Here is a 19,123-nt window from a genome sequence, read left to right on the forward strand (position 1 = left end):
CTTTGTGGTGGAGGAGGTGAGCTCCCCACCCTGTCAGGCATGCATCGGTTGTGACTACCGCCTGTATCTCGGGATCGTAAAAGGGTTTCCCCTTGGACAGATTTTCTCTTGTCCACCAGTGAAGGCTTTGTACTAGTGTTGGCGAAACAACCACTAGATCATCCCACTGACCACTTGCCTGAGACCACTGTTACGCCAACCATTCATGCATGGGACACATGCACAGGCGCGCGTGGGGGACCAGGTAAATACATGACGCCATCATGCCTAGCAAACGCATTGCTTTGCATACCGTTATATGACGACCGGCCTGATATTGAGGAATTTGCAGTAGTATATTCCGAATTCTCTCCTCTGATGGAAAGGTCAACCCCTCTTGTGTGTCTAGGTTAGCTCCTAGGAACTGTTTGGAGGTGCTTGGCACCAGACTTGGCTTTTTCTCGTTTATTGAGAAACCCAATTCGAAGAGGAGGTCGATTGTTCTTTGAATGTTCGTTCTGCAAATCGCTGGGGTTTCCCCCGTGATGAGCCAGTCGTCCAGCTAAGGGTACACTGGGATTGCCTCCCTGCGTAGGTGTGCTGCCGCCACCGCCAGTACCTCGGTGAATACCCTTGGAGCCGAGGCTATTCCGAAGAGAAGTACTTTGAACTGGTAGTGCTGACTGTCCACCTTGAAGCGCAAGTACTTTCTGTGCGCTGGGAACATGGAAATATGAAAATAGGCATCTTTCATGTCCAATGTTGCCATGTAGTCCCCCTTTTTTAGGAGGGGGATTACCTCTTGGAGAGTTGTCATGCGAAACTTTTGGGGCTTGACATATTTGTTTAAAGGCCGTAAGTCTAATACTGGGCGCATTGTTAAATCTTTCTTTGGTACAAGGAAGTAAGTTGAATAAATACCCTTGTTTACCTGGTGTCCTGGGACGAGTTCGATCGCGTCCTTTGCTAGCAGATTGACCATCTCCTCGAGGAGGATTCTTTGGTGGTCTAAAGAATGTGTTCTTTGTCGTGGAGGGTGGTTTCGGGGATGCTCTAACAGTTCTATGCAGTATCTGTGGACACTGTGGACAGCACCCATCTGTCTTATGTGATCCCTTCCCAAGCCTGGGTGAAGTTGGAAATGCGTCCTCCTACTGGGGATGCGTGAGAAGGGACCCTGAGCGGAGCGTCACTTTTTTGGTGGAGGCATGCCGCCGCCACCTCTACTGGGGCTGCCTCTACCTTTACCCCGTCCTCTCTTATTCCCCCTGCTATAACCCTGGTTAGACTGTTGGTTATTGTTCCACTGCGTACCCTGGCCTTGGGAATAGTTTGACCCTCTTTGGGAATTTTGTCCGCGTGTGCGGCGAAAATTACCATTAACCCTTTGATTAGTGGGTTTGGTGGTTAGTTGACCTAGGGACTTGAGTGTTTCATACTCGTCCTTGGCATTTTTCAGCGCGTCCTCGACCGCCTTACCGAACAATAGATCCGGCTCCACCGGTTTGTCTAACAATGATGCTTGGGTATCGGCCTTGAAACCAGACTGCCGCAACCAAGCATGTCTCTTGATAACAGTACCCTCTGCTATCAATCTACCGGCATTATCGGCGCCATCAAAGGTTGCCTTTAAAATGCAACCGGATACGGCTCTTCCTTCCGCTGTGGCTCGTGCCAATTGGCTCTTTAGGGGCTCTGGGGCAGAATCTATGAGTGCCGCGACTTCCTCCCATTGGTGGCAGTTATAACTCACGAGCAGGGTGGTGGAGTTGGCGATTCTTGCTTGGTAGGCAGAAGTGGAGGCAACCTTTCTGCCGAACCCATAAATTTTCTTGCTCTCCTCGTCGGGAGGAGCTTCTGATGATGACAAGGGTGTTCCTGCCCTCTTGCGGGTGTTTGCCACGACTAGGGAGTCCGGTTTCAGATGCCCTCTGATATACAGTGGTTCTGATTGGGCTGCCCTGAACAGCTTCTCAATCCTGGGGTTGACTGCCATGGTGAGGTTGGGGTTTACCAGTGAAGGGTCTATTCTTCTTTGGATCGACTTAAGGATAGGGATGGCCTGCGCAACAGGTCTCCTTTCTCCAACCAACTCTTCGGCAAAATCTCTTTCCTCTTGAGCACCCTGGGTGTCAATGTGGAAGTGGTTTACTGCTCTAGGTAGGACTTCATTTAGGAGGGGCTGGTTGTCGACAGGGGAGTCGGTAAACGGTGGTTCTTTATCTACCGGGGAATCTACCCTGTATATTTCTGGGTCGTTCTCTTCCTCCTCTTGTTCCTCATCGTCCCCATAGTAGCCTGTCTCAGTCTGTTCTTCCAACATGCCCAAATCTGTATCCTCACAAAGGGAAGAATCTTCTTGTTCTTGAGAATAAGGGTGAATGTGGAAGGGATCTGAAGACCGTGTTGTTTCGAACCGTGACTTTTTACTTGGGGGGATTGGATCCTTGGAGCCTGAGGGTGCTGACCCGTCGGGGTTATACGTGAGAAAATGTTCGGGATTTTTAGCATAGAAATGTGCCAAGGAAGACATTCTTGACATGACTCTATGTCCTCACTAGACCACTCTCTTGAACTGGGAAGGACTCTGCCTGGGGGGAGTTCCCCTGTCTCATCTATAATAGAGGTGTGAGACCTGTCTGTCTGAGTGGAGTGGAATGTTTCTGCGGTGTGGAAGTAGGCTGAGACTGCTTCCTCTGTTTTTCCCCCTCCCCGTGGCTGGAAGAGTGTTTACCCTGCTTCTTTGGGCCTTCAGAGCTTTTCGACGCCTGGTGTCGAGCTTCGGTAGTGGTGGTACTATCCTTCGACCGTGTAGGTTGGGATTCGGGAATGGGCGTTACTTGGGCTGCTGACGCCGACTCTTGGAGTGCGGTCTGGGGATAGAGGTCGGTTTCGTCTTCTGACGATCGAACCTCGGTTACCTTGGGGAGCGAGGCACTCTTGGCAATAGTGGATGATTGCCTGGCGTCATGCAGGGATCTAGATCGCGAGCGCCCAGAGGACGCCGATTCGGACCGTTCCCTATGTGCCTCTTTCCGAGAGCTCGACGTGCGCGTCGAGTCTCTGTGGGACTTCGTGTGTTTGGAAGTGCTGTGGGTTGCCCTTGCGTCGCTGGGGGTCTTCCACATAGCCACCCTGCCGGACGACTTTCTGAGGTCGGGGACCTGCGCCTGGCTGTCTTTCGACGCCGTGTTGCCCTCGCCGTCTGAAAGTACCACGTCGCTGCCGTCGCTGAAGGCACCCTCCGCTGCCATGGCCTCTTGACGCCTGGCGTGGTGGGCCCAATGCTTGGTGGAACAGTCTTTTAGTGTTTTAGGTTTGACCCTACTACACGCTCTGCAATTTGCCTTGGGGTGATCCCTTGGCAAGCAGAGATAGCACGTGGCGTGTCTGTCAAACCAAGGATACTTGCGGTTGCACTTTGGGCAAAATTGGAAAGGGGTACCCTCCATATGCACCTTGAGGCAGCGGGCTGGTAAGTGTAGGAATATATATAAGAAACTATATAAGAGTGTAGAATATGTCCACTACCCACTCTTCCTACTTGTAGGGCCGAGGCCAGAGGCCTTCCGAGGTCCGGGCTGAGGCCAGAGGCCTTCCTAGGCTCACTCCGTCGTGAAGCTCTCGACGGTCGCTTTCTTCTCCGGTTCGGCGTCGAGTGTTGAATTTCAGTGACTCGACGTTAGGGTGGAGAAAAAGGGGAAATATAACAATATTTTTCAAAGTATGGCTAATTCCAGGGAACTCCGCTGAATGCTTCCGACCAGTATGGCAGAAAAAAACAATCTGAGGGTCCTACACGCGTGAGGGATCATGGGTACAGTGGACGTCACACTAGGGATAGTATTACTGGCAAGCTCTGTGTCGACGCCCATTTTCGAGTTTCGAAAAACAAACTGTAATACTCCGCAACTTCCACTAGATGTCGGCCTATGCACAGCATGTGATCTAAGCAGATTCCACAAGCCTCAGAAATATATATATATGTAAAACCTAAAAAGCATAAGAAAATGTAGCAAATTGAAACACAAAGAAAACCTGTTCAAAAAGAATATATTGGTGCTCATTGAGCTCAGCCAGCTGCCCAACTGCATCATTAAGCCCGCAGACAAAGGCAGTAATATTGTAGTAATGAAAAAAAGTGATTATATTAAGGAGGCGTGGCCATACGAGCAGGGTGGATTGAAAATCCCTAACTTTGAATTATACTTCCTGGTGTGGCAGCTACAGTACGTAGTGCAGTTGATGGCGTATGACCCCACTGGGGATGCAATTCTCCTACAGCCTGCACTGAAAAGACTATTCCTCAGCAACTTAATCTGGACCTATCCGAAAGACCAATATAGCCATCCCTTTTTAGTGTCAGTGGGAATATAGATATGGAGGAGGACCTGCAGAATTATGGGACTAGGACATCCGTAGCGGCGCCAGTGGTGGACATGCACGGCTATGGAAGGAGGGTGAGAACATATTGGGAGGCTAGCGGAATTACAACGATTGGGGATTTGAGGAACAAAAACAGGTTGCTAGACTTTACAGATCTCAGAGAAGCCAGTAATATACATGAAGGACAGCTCCTGCTACATAAGACCATGATACATCCATTAAAAGATAGGTGGCCAGCCATCACAGGCGAGACTTTAGAGTATGAAGACACGAAAACACTCAAAAACATCTCGGAGGGCGGACACGCCATTTCCAGAATTTATGAGGTATTGATAGACCACACCTCGAGAACACAGTTAAAATGCAGAGGTAAATGGGAGTAAGACTTGGGGAGAATGTTTGCGGATGAGGAGTGGCAGAGGGTATCCCTACATCACAAAAAAGTGTCTACAAATGCCAGGCTACAGCTAAGCCAATTTTATATCATGCAAAGGGCATATCTGACACGGACTGCAATCTCGAAATTTAAAGGGCTGAGTAAGCAGGCTTGACCCAAATGCAGAGAAGAGAATGCAGGATTGATACGTATGTTTTGGGGATGTCGTGTGGTGCAGTCCTTTTGGTGGAGGGTTGCAAGCAAAGTAGTGCAAGGGGGTATACATTTGGATATCCAATCCCCGGAGGCTTGCATGTTGGGGCTGTACAAGAAAAACAAGAAGCAGAAATCACTGGGGAAAATCAAAGACTTAATTTATATATTGACTAAACGCAACATAGCTATGCAGTGGAAAGCTACTAAAGAGCCACACATTGATAGATGGTGGGAAGACCTGAGAAAGTGGTCAATGGCAGAAACGGGAGTGTGGGAGAAGGCTCTGCGCCAACAGAGACAGGAACTTGAAATGGACATTCTCGAATGGATTGCCCTGACTGTGACACTATTTAACCAATACGAGAGTGCTGGAGCTACCCAAGACACACAAGATGAATCTGGGGATGGTGTGGTAGTGCAATGAAAATGTGAACATTGAACAGGTGGTTGGAGGGAGGGGAGTTGGGGGGAACAGTATGGTGCAAGTTCGAAACAAGATCTGTTAATATGTTGTTGTTATTGTGTTGTGGTTATATATAAATTTAATAAAAACATTAAAAATATATATATATATTAAGAAGGCTTACAGACAACTCCACGATACCAAATGATATGAGAAATTAGCCACTAATCCCATTAAAGAATTAGAAGTGACGGTACTGACCTTCCTCAACGAATGGGAGCAGATAGGCATTTTAGATGAAGACAATGTCAAGTTCCTCTATATCAAACAGTCTATTATACCCACAATATACTTCCTTCCGAAAATCCATAAAAGTCTAATTAGACCACCGGGAAGGCCCATAGACACATTTATTGGGTCCCTCTTGGAAAATATGTCTAAATTTGTATACAAAGTCCTCTTTCCATTTGTATCCTCTTTACCATCATATTTGAGAGACACCACCGATTTCCTGTCTAGAACAGACAAACTTCCATGGGAACCAATTTACATCCTGGCACCTATGGACGTCGTATCCCTCTGTACTTCAATACAACATGAGTTTGGAAAGAAAGATTGCGAATATTTTTTCAATACCAGGTCACTTAACTACTAAACACAATAAAATGATTCTTGGCATGATCGACCTCTGTCTCAATAACAACACATTTCTCGTCAACAATGAATTTTTGAAGCAAATACAAGGGACAACTATGGGTACCCAATTTGCCCCTTTGTTTGCTAACCTAACTATGCGATACTGGGAATAATTCGAAGTATGGTCTAAAAAAAACAAGGCATATACAGAGAACATAGTGTTGTGGCTACGCTACTTTGACAACCTCTTTGTCATCTGGAAAGGGAAGGAAAAAGGATGGGTCCACTTTGTAAAAGAACTGAACAGAAATGATTGGAAGTTCACAGAACCTCATAGTTCAAACTCCATAGTGCTTTTAGATGTCACGTTGAAAATAGTTGAGCAATTAGCAATCTGTGAACTTTACAGAAAACCAACAGGCTCCAACACTCCACTCCACGATACTAGTGGCCACCCTAAAAATCTTATATGGAGCCTACCCTATGGAGACTTCATCAGGCTATGAAGGAACTGTGCCAACATTGAAGACTTCAACACAGCTAGTAAAACGACTGCATGGGGGTTTCGAAAACAAGAGTATCCCAAGAAGATCATCAAATGGGCCTACATAAAAGCATGATCACCAAATAGACATGCCTTGTTAACAGGACAATCATCTAACACCATGAAAAAGACCAATGAAGATATGACAAGACTCATCTTGACATTTGGCACTCATGCCCAATCCATTCGTTATATCCTCAAAAAATACTGGAAGATATTGAGAGCAGACAGAGATCTATATGGGATATTAAGTGAACATCTTGACATCCCTTTACGCAAAAGTAGCTCCTTAAAAGATGCTCTAGTCAGCAGTTTCATGAAAGCGGATGAAACAAATAAAGCTAGGAATTGGATAAAAACCAGTGGGGAGGGCTTTTTCAAGTGCACACGAAGTAAAATCTGCAAATACGCCTTGAACTGTGGTACTTACAATCATCCTGTCGTGGGACACCCTGTAACCATCAAGGGAAAGATTACATGCAAGTCCGAATTGGTTGTTTACGTTCTCCAATGTCCTTGCAATAAATGGTACGTGAGAAGCACGAAATGCAAACTTAAAATGTGCATCCTACAACATGTAAGAATCATTAAAAATAATGACACTGCTAACCCCAGGGCCAAACACTTTTTCAAACTACATGGAGGTAACCCTGCCGAACTCAGCTTTTTTGGGATACATAGGATTGATACCAGACCAGGAGGAGGGGACAAAGAAAATCTACTCCGACAGGAACAAACACGATTCATCAGAGACTTTGAGAGCAAAACCCTGAAGGACATAATCCCGATGAGGAACTGTATACTTTTGTGGGCAGAGAAAGATTCCAACATGTACTTTACATCAGTTATGGGCAATATCACATTTGGATACTAATATAGAGTTATCCAACATTACATGTAAGAACTGCACGACCCTTGGCCCTTCAGCAATCACCAAAAGCTATAAACAACAGGGATTTGAGCTACTTATCTCCTACTAGTCTTCTTTCAATAGCAAAACATGTTCCCTTCTGTACACGGGTAACATACTGTTTGTTTGTTCCAATTTTTACTATCTGTACATGTACATTTTTACGTATACCTGAAAGATTTAACAATGATGTTGGTCTTTTCCCACTTAGGATGGATATGAACTGCATGTTTTTATCTTAGCCAGTTTATTTCGCACACCCCATTCAACTTCAATGGTTAAGTTTATGTTGCATGTCTTACTGTTGGAATTATCTGTCATCCCACAAGACTTCATATGCCTTAAATGTCAGAACCAGTGGAGATCTTAATGTATGCTTTTACGCACAGGTGTCACATGCCCTCATCACTTAAATGTTGGGTACAAACAAATAGCCTGAACTGGATCACAAATTGTATCCAAGGCGCTGACACTATATGCACAGTTATGGACACCCTTACAAGAATATCTAATTTTGAAGCATAGAGAGAATACTAATTTCTTAATTTAGCAGTGGTTGAAATTCATACCATTCTGGGCCTGTATATCGGTGCTGAAACATGCTAGCAAAGACAGACATTTAATAAATGACGTGTCTTAAACCTGTCTTATCTATTCATGCACTAGACACTTAAGCCAACCATGTTCCCTACCAGCCATAGACAATCATTAGTTATGTCATGACCTGAGGCACTAGACACCTTTTTTGGCTATGTTCATGATTGTGCCATTGGTATGAATCGATTAAAAGATCAGGTTCCTCCCTTCAGCTGCCGATGCCAGAAAGGGGTTCTGGACATCATAGTCAGGTCGCGGTGCACTTGCTGGAAAAACATTGATTATATTGATATGCACTAGACACTTTAAAGAAAGGCACTAGACACTTTAGTCACCAACATTTACCCAGTTGCCAGACTTACTATAATCAGTTGATTAAAGGGTACATCATTCACTGTTGCTATTGATCACTATAATCAACTTGATCTTTTTAACAACAGACATAACATTGCACTTCAAGATCATGCTATGCACTAGCCACTTTCAACATAAAGCACTAGACACTTTCACCATAAAGCACTAGACACTTTATCACTTTTTTATGGCTGCTGCAGGCAGATTTGCTACAATTCCTTTGCTCATATGGTACAACATCTATACATCATTTGCTAGTGTCTGCCATAACCATTCTTGACAGTTATAACATTTGAAATAGTACTGGCTTAGCCAATACTTCAATTAAGAACACTTTATGTATGTAACTCTCGCTCCATCATGGCGTACATGTGTCTATCCAACATGCAATGCTGTGACAGACACCTTCTGTTCTACCCTGCAGTGCATTCAATAAAACCAGAATAGAAAAACTGTTAACACTTAAATTTAAAATTGTACAACAATATGCACTGCCGATTGAAGAGCTGCGCATTTTTAATATATCAGATATTGCAGCAAATGTGGTAAATGAATTGGACAATGCAGTTATTTATTTATTAGATATACATCTAGCCAAAAGGCTTTGTATAACACAAAAACATACAACATTAATACAAATATCTAAAATCATTTACATTTCCAAAACACATCATTTAATACATTTTAAAATCACCACAATCTTTAGGTAAAATACTACAAAGTAATAAATAAGATTAATAAAATTTCCTCTCATAGAAATCATCCACAGGTCAGATATATCCGTCATGTCAATTGCATTATTAAAGGATTTAAAATACATAGTTCTCCGATCATTTAAACTTTCTCAGATCATGCTAAGGTGGTAAAGTGACTCCACAACATTAACACCACATAGGCAACAGTTCCTTTAATTTAATTTAATGCCCATACTGTATGCGTGGAAAACTGGCTGCCAAGATTAGATCTCTGGCTAACAATCAAATGCCATTTTTTTCAAACAACCCAAGGCAAAATGGCTGACAAGTTTGTGTTGTGTGTAAACCTCTTTCTCTTATCACATCACTCTATATGAATGCGACTCACATGGGAGGGGTATTGTGAACAAGTCACGGGATTGTGGCGAAATGCCTCAAACTGACATTATCTGCTGGCATATACAAGATGGGACGACGAATTTTAAACAAAATATCTTTTTTTTCAATAAAAGTTGAAATTTTAAACTCTTTTGGACTTTGGCATTGAATTACTGGGTCTGTTACGAGAGTGCTACTCAGAAAATGGTGGAACGGCACCGAAATATATATAACACCAAGAAAGTGATGGCGGGTTTAAAATTCATTGAAAAATCCTTGGTAAATTGCAGTTAAATTGTGCAGATTTAACAAAACATAACCGTTGAAATTCAGCAGATGTGGTAAATTCAGTGCATTCCCATTGGTGTCTACCATAATGCTATGTCCTCCATAGTGCCATTTTGTAATTTATTGTAAATCCCTTCTCTTACAATATGTAGGTTCTCATGGGCTTTGCAACGGAGGGGCGCCGAGTTAAGCGGGTCATTACTTCCCACATCCGCTGAATTGCCAAAGTTTTGTTGCATTAAATCTGAACAACTGTCAGGACTGTGCCACGGGAGCACCAATTGGCACTGATCGTGGACTATTTGGGGTGCATTCATCTTCATAATCCTACCTGGACAATACCTATTCATAATGTAGTCTTTACCTTCCTTTTGCAAGACTTTGGTACTTCATTTCTTAATTTCACAAACTATCCCATAATGCACCTTGTTGAAGTTCTCATTCCCTGGTTAGCCCTATGCAGCAGCCTTAGAACTACAATCCCCAAAAGCCCTAGAGATCAGTGCTGCTCTGACTTTCCCAGGACCAGAGAGGGAGGAGGCAGATTACCTACGGGTGTGTTGCTCCAGGTGCTGCTAATGAGCCTGCTTCAGCACTGGGCAGGTCAGTATTTAAGCAGCTGTCTGCAGGAGCACAGAGCTCTTGCATTGAGTTCGCTCCCAGCCCTTTGTGCTTTGATCCTTGGATTTCTGATGTTTCCTGTTGCTTCCAGAGCCTGCTTCTGTTCCAGTGCCCTGTGCTCCCTGCCTTGCACCCCTGCTACTCTGCATACACTCCCCTGCCTTTTGTCCACTCCCCTGCCTTTTGTCCACACTCCCCTGCCTTTTGTCCTGCGCCTCTGTGCTTCCTGCACTGCAGCCCCTTGCTCTCTACCATCTATTATCGTGTTCCTTGCCTGCAGGTCTGTGTTCTATGCCCATAGTCCGTGTTACCTGGCTTTAGCTTCCAAGTTTCCAGTCCCGAGTTTCCACGTTATCTGTCTGCAGTCCTGCCCTTGTTATTACAGTCCAGATTTACAGTTCCTTGAATTCCTTGTTATCAATCAGCAGCTCAGTCTTTGTTTTCCTCGTCTCGAGTTTCAGTCCTGCGTTTTCTTGTTCCTGGTCTATGGTTCAGTCTTCTGTTCCAGGATTCCGGTCCGTAGTTTCTAGTCTGCAGTTCCAGTCTCCTGTACCAATGCACTTAGATTCTTTTCTTCTTGAGTTTCCTCTTTCATTCCTGGTCTCTGTCCTGAACCTTGCTTACTTTCCTTGATTACTTTGTCTGCCTATTCTTCCCTGGATATTTCTCTTACCGTTCTTGTCCTCACTCGTGCTTCTGTTATTCCTTTGTTCAGAGTTTGGTTGCTGGGCTTCCCAGTAGCCAAACACTGCCCCTTTCCTTTGTCGCGTTTCTGTATTGTACCTTGTGTCATATTATTAACAGTGTGCTGGTTCCTGCTTCTGCAGGCAGTCCCTGTCCTTTTGGACCCATACAGGCTTCAGTCTTGTGAGTATTGTTTGCTTGTTTGTGCTTTGGGGCACAGACATCCACTCCTGCTGCTCCTTTCCATGAGTATTCAGAATGGGGCCCTGTAATCCTGCTCAGAAGACTAAACTGCCCCTGACTCTGTGGGAAACTCCTCCCCCATTCTGTGTACACCCCAAGTGGGAACCTAAAGTCTTTGTCTCACGTGTACTCCCCGACCCTTTCTTTTCACTGCCTTTGCTGCCTGGCTGTAGTACTTGCCTATCCTTTCTTGTCTGTAGGATTCCTTGCACTCCTTTCTCTTGTGCACTTTTCTCCTCTCGGCTTTGTGGACACGTCTCTGCCCTCCAGCATCTCTGACAACAACTTAACTGCACATTATCTAAGGTTTTTTCAGTGAACATCAAGGGTTTTGTTATACCATATTTTTTTACGGGCCACTAGCCATACCCTTCGGCCGTGTCCACTCTACATGTTCCCACAATATGTTTCTTTTGGACTCACTAGGCGGCCACGGTGCATGATTTTTTAGCCCACTATGCCAGGCCTTCAGCCCTGGCCAATGAGCACAGCCACTGTATAAGCACCTAACAAGCAAATGATAAATAAATAAAATAAACATCTTTTAAAACACTACCTTTCTTTCCTGCTCCCTAGCCATGGCCTTCACGCATGAGCTTTCATCCCGGCCTTTGGCCAGAGCCTCTTTACATGTTGCCCCAATGGCTTTCTTCCAGTCCCAGTAGCCATGGCCATTGGCCGTGGTCACTCTACATATTGCTCCAATAGGTTTCCTAAACGGGCCCATTAGCCGTGGCTTAGTGGCCACAGTTTTCCATATTGCGCCAATTGGTTCCTTAAAGTAATCCAGTAGCCATAGTCTGCAGCCACACCCATTACCCCCACCACACTGTGGCAGTAACATTCCACTTTTTTTTATATTCATCTAATATTTTTTAAACTCTTTAAAAAAAAACGTTTCCCCATAACAGCAGTTAATATAACCCCGATAATAGTAATGTGCAGCAAATAATCACGGTTATGTGTGTGATGCACTTTCATTCCCGACCCGTTTTCTACTATAACCTCGGTTATGCAGAAACGTTCTAACTCTGAACTTAGTCCCCAACCCCCACCCCCAATTTCACACGGTGTCCTCTTTCCAACCACCGACCGCTAGCCTGATGCCATTTCATCCTTTTTCCTCCTCCAAATGGTATATTTTTCCACTTTTCTTTTTCGGGTAACAACGGTTATTCCCAATATAACCCTGGATATCTCTTGCATCGAACAAAAAAATTGCAGCGTTTTCATTTCTGAAAATACTCTTTACTGCAAAGTACCATGGGGCATATAACTGTAACCCCCCTTCTCCGTCAAATATTTAACAACTACTGGACGGAATAACCCCAGACCCCTCCTGGAAATTGAATCAACGCTTCGTGCCCAAGTTGGTTCACAACTGGTCCAATTCCGTCCAACTGTTTTTGCCGTGTGCAGAAATGCTGACATTTTCTCTATGGGGAAATGAATAGGAATAGGCTGAAAACGGCATTTTTTTTTTTGCTTTCTTAATAACTTTTTCATTTTTTAAAGAATCTTTCACAAATGTTCCTGTCTGGTGGTGAGGGGGGCTGTGACAAACTGTTTACAAAATATCAGCCAAAACCGTAATGTGAGACAAGTTATTAGCAATTCAGTTTTCGGGTTTCCTATGGAACTTGATACTCAACTATAGTGCCGGCACTATATATATATACACATATATATATGAGTCACGTGTGCCTCTCCCGATACTCTGGCGTTGTAACGCTGGGGCATTGCATATCAAAGACGGCAAATAATGGGTATGTTTCTAGATGTTCCATTAAATGTATATGTGCATGCCATGGGTGACGCGGGCAGCACGCGACAGTGGCATGGCCGGCGACTCGCGTCTGTAGCACGCCTGGCAGAATTCACACGCCTGGTAAAAATAAACATGCGGTTAAAACTAGAGCGGGCAGTGCGCCCAGCTGGTGTGTACCTCGAAGGTTACACCACCCCCACTGCACACAGCCCCCTGTCCCCCCACCACCTGCACTGGCATAGCATTCAAAGTCACCCCTCATGTGGCTGGCACGAGGAAAGAGTGGAACACGCCGGAATGTGCACTTTCTGAGCATATATGATATTATGTTAAATCATAGGATTAGTGACTTATTGAGTACCATAATTTAATATTCAACCGGAGATTTATTTTTTAATTATAAGTCATATGTCAAACATTGTAAAGACGCACAAGAAATAAAGCACCGGTATAAACATCACGTTAAACGTCAAGACCAGAGATTGAAAATAGCAGTGCACCAGAAAATAGTTTGATTTCTAGAACTAAAATGAACATTTGTGAAGTATGTTTTAAAAATCTAGCAGATGCTAAGAAAAAGGGACAGGAGATGAGGCGCCTGGGTTTAATTAATAATTTTAGCCCCTAGACCACATCACTTCCGGGTCCTTCGGGAATCCGGTTTCAACGTACCCCGTAATTTTCGGACAGAGCTGTTCCTGTATCAACATTCCGCAATATATCAATTTTTCGCACAATGTATACGCCGCCAGCAGCGGCTACCACGCGCTGCCAGCATAGCGCCCAGAAGGCGGTCACTTACCGGAGGTGGGCGCCAGAAGATGCTGCGTCCTGCCAGCCCTCGCCCGGCCCAGGGATTTCGGGGCGCGGTAGAAGAAGCGCGCAAGCCTGCGCAGAGCCTTGCCCACATCGTGCCCGATGGCCATGCCCACCGGGCACAGGGTCGGTCCAGTGCCAGGAAGGTGGCTCAGTGAGAGGGAGCGCCTGCCGCCTGCGCCCTAGGCGTACCCAGCATCGGGTCACCTGTAGCTCGGCTCGCGGCAGCCCTTCATCCTTCCCAGAGGGGTCAAATGGGCGCCATTGAGATGGGCATGGCTGGTCCAGAGAGCTGGCCGCTGGCCAGCACCCTGCGGCTGCTGGTGTCCTGCCAGCCCCCAGGGCTCGGGAGCAGCTGCCACGGGTCCCCTGACTGCAGCCTGGCTCTTTGCAACCCCTCCACGCCTCCTCCTGGGGGCAGCTGCCTCGCTCTGCGCCTCCCTCCTCGGTGCCACCAGCCTGTATTAATAGATCGCCCTGCTGCTGCTGCGGGGAGATGCCAGGGTATCTGACCAGCGTGTGCACCGCTATATTTCATCCATGGGAAAATAGCCAGGACGCCCCTGCCCTTTCAGCCCGTGAGAACACCGTGTGGCTCAACGCCTGCGTTTCACCCTCCGAGGTCACCTGCACACATAGCGGTATGTGTAATGGTAACGAAGTGATAACATGTCGGGTGAACCCCTCACCCAATCCTGCTTTTCCCTCCCTCCCCTTTCCTGCAGTGCTGGATGCATCATGGACAAAGCAAACACACGAATGCCAGAATGTGAAGAAAAGGTATGCATGCCAACATGATCCATTCCATCAGCGAAAGGGTAATCCAGTCCTGGTCTTGTCTTTGCATTCTGGGAGTTGTAGTCCTCGTCTATAGTGGGGAAGAGTTATAAGTCCTAACATGCAAAGGTAAAACCCCTTGCACGGAAGTGTTCTCTCAATACCGAGGGGCAATCCCCACCACAGCAGCAAAGACAGACCTGGAGACACAATGGAGTCAATAGGGTTTTAGTAAAGAAGGACGTTGGCAGACTAGTGGCACTTACCTGCAACCAAAGTACAGCTCTCAACGTGTCCCCTGTCCAGTGTGAGATATGCAGTCAGTCATGGATATCAAGCTAGCATCGCAATGTATGCTGGTACTTGTAGGCCTTTTTTACCATTCAATATGTCTGTTTAAGTACAGAGCTTAGTTCGACCCTTTCTTGGGCTCCCTCACTTTACTCTATTACTACTCCAGAGAACTGCAATGACCTAATGTGGTCACTTTTAGTTTTTTTCATTATATTTTTCTTTACAGATCTAATTTATTAGAGATCTGTTTTCGGTGTGGCCGGACTGTTACTCCCTGGACTTCTAGACAGGCCTCCGGGACCACCCCCCAAAGGGTTGAGGTTATGGTAATTAGATTTTCTCCCCTGAAGTCACTTGACATGTTTCAATCTAGCGATGTGGGATTAGTTCCCTTCGTTAAACCTTCCGATCACTTGTTTTTATGTGTACAATCTATTGCATTGTTTACATGTTTGCTTTTTTCTTTTTCTCCCTTTTTTTGTTTTAGGTATAATTATTGTCTTTGTTATGAGATATTACCTATAGTACAAAGGCTTTTTAATGTTTAACATCTGTGTTGGTGTATAGAAGGCACAGATGAATTTTCAAGAATATGTGTACGGGAATGCCACGTCCTGAAGAAGATGGACATCATCTGCAATCCAGTTAGATGTTTTTTTTCCATCGAAACTACTCTTTCAACGGTGCCATGCTGACGATATTGTTTATATGTATTTGTGCTAATTTATGCATGCCACCTCAGTAGCTGACGTATAGCATCCCATGGTAGACTTTTAGTGTATGGGTTTAGGATTGTGAGTTTTTACAGTTTCATGTTTTTTCACACAATTGGACTGCTTTATTTGGGAACAATTACCTGTCCTTTTTTTCCTGTCATTGTGATAATTTGATTCCATCAACTCATGAATTGATCTTCAACATCTAGACTTGTCCAGTTGACCAGGATTTCCCCAATCGAGAGATCCCCTTCTCCCGATGAATTGATCTTCAACATCTAGACTTGTCCAGTTGACCAGGATTTCCCCAATCGAGAGATCCCCTTCTCCCGATGAATTGATCTTCAACATCTAGACTTGTCCAGTTGACCAGGATTTCCCCAATCGAGAGATCCCCTTCTCCCTATGAATTGATCTTCAACATCTAGTCTTGTCCAGTTGAGCAAGATTTCCCCAATCGAGAGATCCCCTTCTCCCGATGAATTGATCTTCAACATCTAGACTTGTCCAGTTGACCAGGATTTCCCCAATCGAGAGATCCCCTTCTCCCGATGAATTGATCTTCAACATCTAGACTTGTCCAGTTGACCAGGATTTCCCCAATCGAGAGATCCCCTTCTCCCGATGAATTGATCTTCAACATCTAGACTTGTCCAGTTGACCAGGATTTCCCCAATCGAGAGATCCCCTTCTCCCTATGAATTGATCTTCAACATCTAGTCTTGTCCAGTTGAGCAGGATTTCCCCAATCGAGAGATCCCCTTCTCCCGATGAATTGATCTTCAACATCTAGACTTGTCCAGTTGACCAGGATTTCCCCAATCGAGAGATCCCCTTCTCCCGATGAATTGATCTTCAACATCTAGACTTGTCCAGTTGACCAGGATTTCCCCAATCGAGAGATCCCCTTCTCCCGATGAATTGATCTTCAACATCTAGACTTGTCCAGTTGACCAGGATTTCCCCAATCGAGAGATCCCCTTCTCCCGATGAATTGATCTTCAACATCTAGACTTGTCCAGTTGACCAGGATTTCCCCAACCGAGAGATCCCCTTCTGCCGATGAATTGATCTTCAACATCTAGACTTGTCCAGTTGACCAGGATTTCCCCAATCGAGAGATCCCCTTCTCCCGATGGAGTGAACTTGCCTGGCACCTGCACACGTGTATTAGGGATTATCGCGATTTCCCTTTTGCTTGTAACTTGGCAGTGAATTGGTAGCAGCCTCTTCTTTGGAACCAGCACTTTTGTCACATTATGCACTTTATTTGTGTTATATAGTTGTATGTTATATTTATGTATGAGCTTTAAACCATTTAATAACTTTTTTAATGATTCCTATTAAATAAATAAATCTAGTGTTTTTCAACTTCGTTGTGATTTATATGTAGTGATCTGCGGTGTTGGCTGAGGGACTTTTCTCGCATTGCTGATGGGACTGTGTCTTTTTGAGTGTACTTGCTTCTAAATCCGCTGGCTTGACCTCTGTTCATTATTGGTACTTGTAGGCCTGACTTAGGTATTGCAGAGGGAAAGGTAAAACTTCAAGTACCAGAATGCAAACTCGATAGAAATAAGGCAGTGGTGGCTGGTGTATTGTATTGATTGGAGGGACAGACATGTGTCCCTCGAATATGGGGGAGCAACCCAACAAAGCGAGGAAGCTCAAACCATGCAAAAAAGGTTCGGAAGTGGGCGGGGGTGTCCAACCCCCACTTTCCCAAGACATTTTTTAAAATATTGGGTTAAAATCATGCATTTCCAGCACACTTTCTGTGAAGAAATGAATAACATGTCAGTTTACAATGGGTTTAGTAGATAACCCATGAAAAATCCAATAGATTTAAGTCATCAACAGTGCACATGTCCATGGAGGGTACACCAATATATGCCAGCATTACCATATAAGCAAACACTTCTGTCCAGTACCAAATGCAATGATAGGAAGAAAATATGTCCAGACCAGGCCCACAAATATGGGCCAGAACCACGTAGAAACATTCATCATGTTGCCTTTACCATTGATGCTCAGTAAAAACTGCCATGCCACAGTAAAGAAATATGTCCAGACTGGTCCCACCAAAGTGGGCCAGGACCACATACCAACACTCATCATGCAGTCTTCAATCTTGATGGCCAGTAAATATTGCCATGCCACTTTGAAGAGTTGTCTAAACTGGATCCACTGATGCGGTTTAGTACCACCTAGAAAGACTCATTTTGATGCCTTCACCTCTGATGCCCAGTAAGAAATGCCATACAACAGTAAAGAGAAATGCCCAGACTGGACCTACCAATGTGGTCCACTACCACATAGGAGCACTCATTATGCTGCCTTCACCCTTGATGCCCAGTAATAGATGCCATGCTATAGTAAAAAAACATGTGCTGACTGGACACACCAATGTGGGTCAGTATCACAGAGGAACACTCATCATATCTTCACCTTGATACCTAGTAAAAATGTCCCTACCTTTGTACAGAAATATGTCCAGACTGGGCCCACCAATGGCGAAGGCATCATAATGAGAGTTCCTGCATGGGACTGGCCATTATAGTCCAGTACCACGTATGGAACTCTCATTATGCTGCCTTCGACCCTTGCTGCACAGTAAAAAAAGAATGCCATGCCACAGTAGAGCATATTGTCCAGAGAGGTCCCACCAATGGTGAAGGCAGCATAATGAGAGTTCTTACATTCTACTGGCCCACTTTGTGGCCAGTACCAGGTAGGAGCACTCATCATGTTGCCTTTACCATGGATGCCCAGTAAAAAGTGCCATGCCACAGTAAAGAAACATGTCCAGACTGAACCCACCAATGGTGAAGGCGGCATTATGAGAGTTTCTATATTGTACTGGCTCACCTTTGGGCCAGTACCATGTAGCAACACTCATCATGCTGCCTTTGCCATTGATGCCCAGTAACAAATGCCATGCCATAGCATTAATTATCTATAAAGCATTCATTCTTCATTCACTCTCCCAGTCACACACAACCTTCATTCACTTGAACACTCACATTCATCCTCGCGCCCATACAGCATTCATATGCACATGCGCCCTCAAACAGCATGCACTGTCTCATTCAACCACCCACTTACAGATACAAGCCCTTGCACACACACATGACTAGTATTTTGTTTTTATTTCCTACCTGCAACCCCACTCCAGCTTCTGGTCCCCTCAGCCTCATGCTGCCATGGCAACACTGGCATACGTTTGTGGGCTAGCCTGGATATATTTTTTACTATGCCACAGTAAAGAATATATCCAGACTGGCCCACCCAACGTAGGCCAGTCTTGCCATATAAAAACAAAATGGGCATCAAAAGTAAAGCAAACATCAATCATGTTCCCTTTTTTTCTTGATTCTTGTGGCCATAAAAACATGTGATGTCATGTCCTGACACACCCCCCTCACCCTCACTGTGCGAATGA

At 45.0% G+C, this 19,123-nt stretch overlaps 1 protein-coding gene across 2 annotated transcripts in view; it reads right to left on the reverse strand.

Moving 5' to 3' along the window:
• Positions 1–19,123, reverse strand: part of RASSF3 (Ras association domain family member 3) — a 738,414-nt gene that overhangs the window by 516,940 nt on the left and 202,351 nt on the right. The window contains exon 1 of one of the 2 annotated variants that reach the window (XM_069629772.1): positions 13,881–14,323. The exons of the other annotated variant lie outside the window; for it this stretch is intronic. Within the exon in view, the coding sequence (XP_069485873.1) occupies positions 13,881–14,004 (124 nt within the window). The 5' untranslated portion in view covers positions 14,005–14,323. Of the gene's footprint in view, positions 1–13,880; positions 14,324–19,123 lie in introns of those variants that run through there. 2 annotated transcript variants of the gene reach the window in all.

This window comes from Ambystoma mexicanum, chromosome 12 (assembly GCF_040938575.1).
Source record: "Ambystoma mexicanum isolate Mex_15411 chromosome 12, UKY_AmexF1_1, whole genome shotgun sequence".
Taxonomy (NCBI): Eukaryota; Metazoa; Chordata; class Amphibia; order Caudata; family Ambystomatidae; genus Ambystoma; species Ambystoma mexicanum.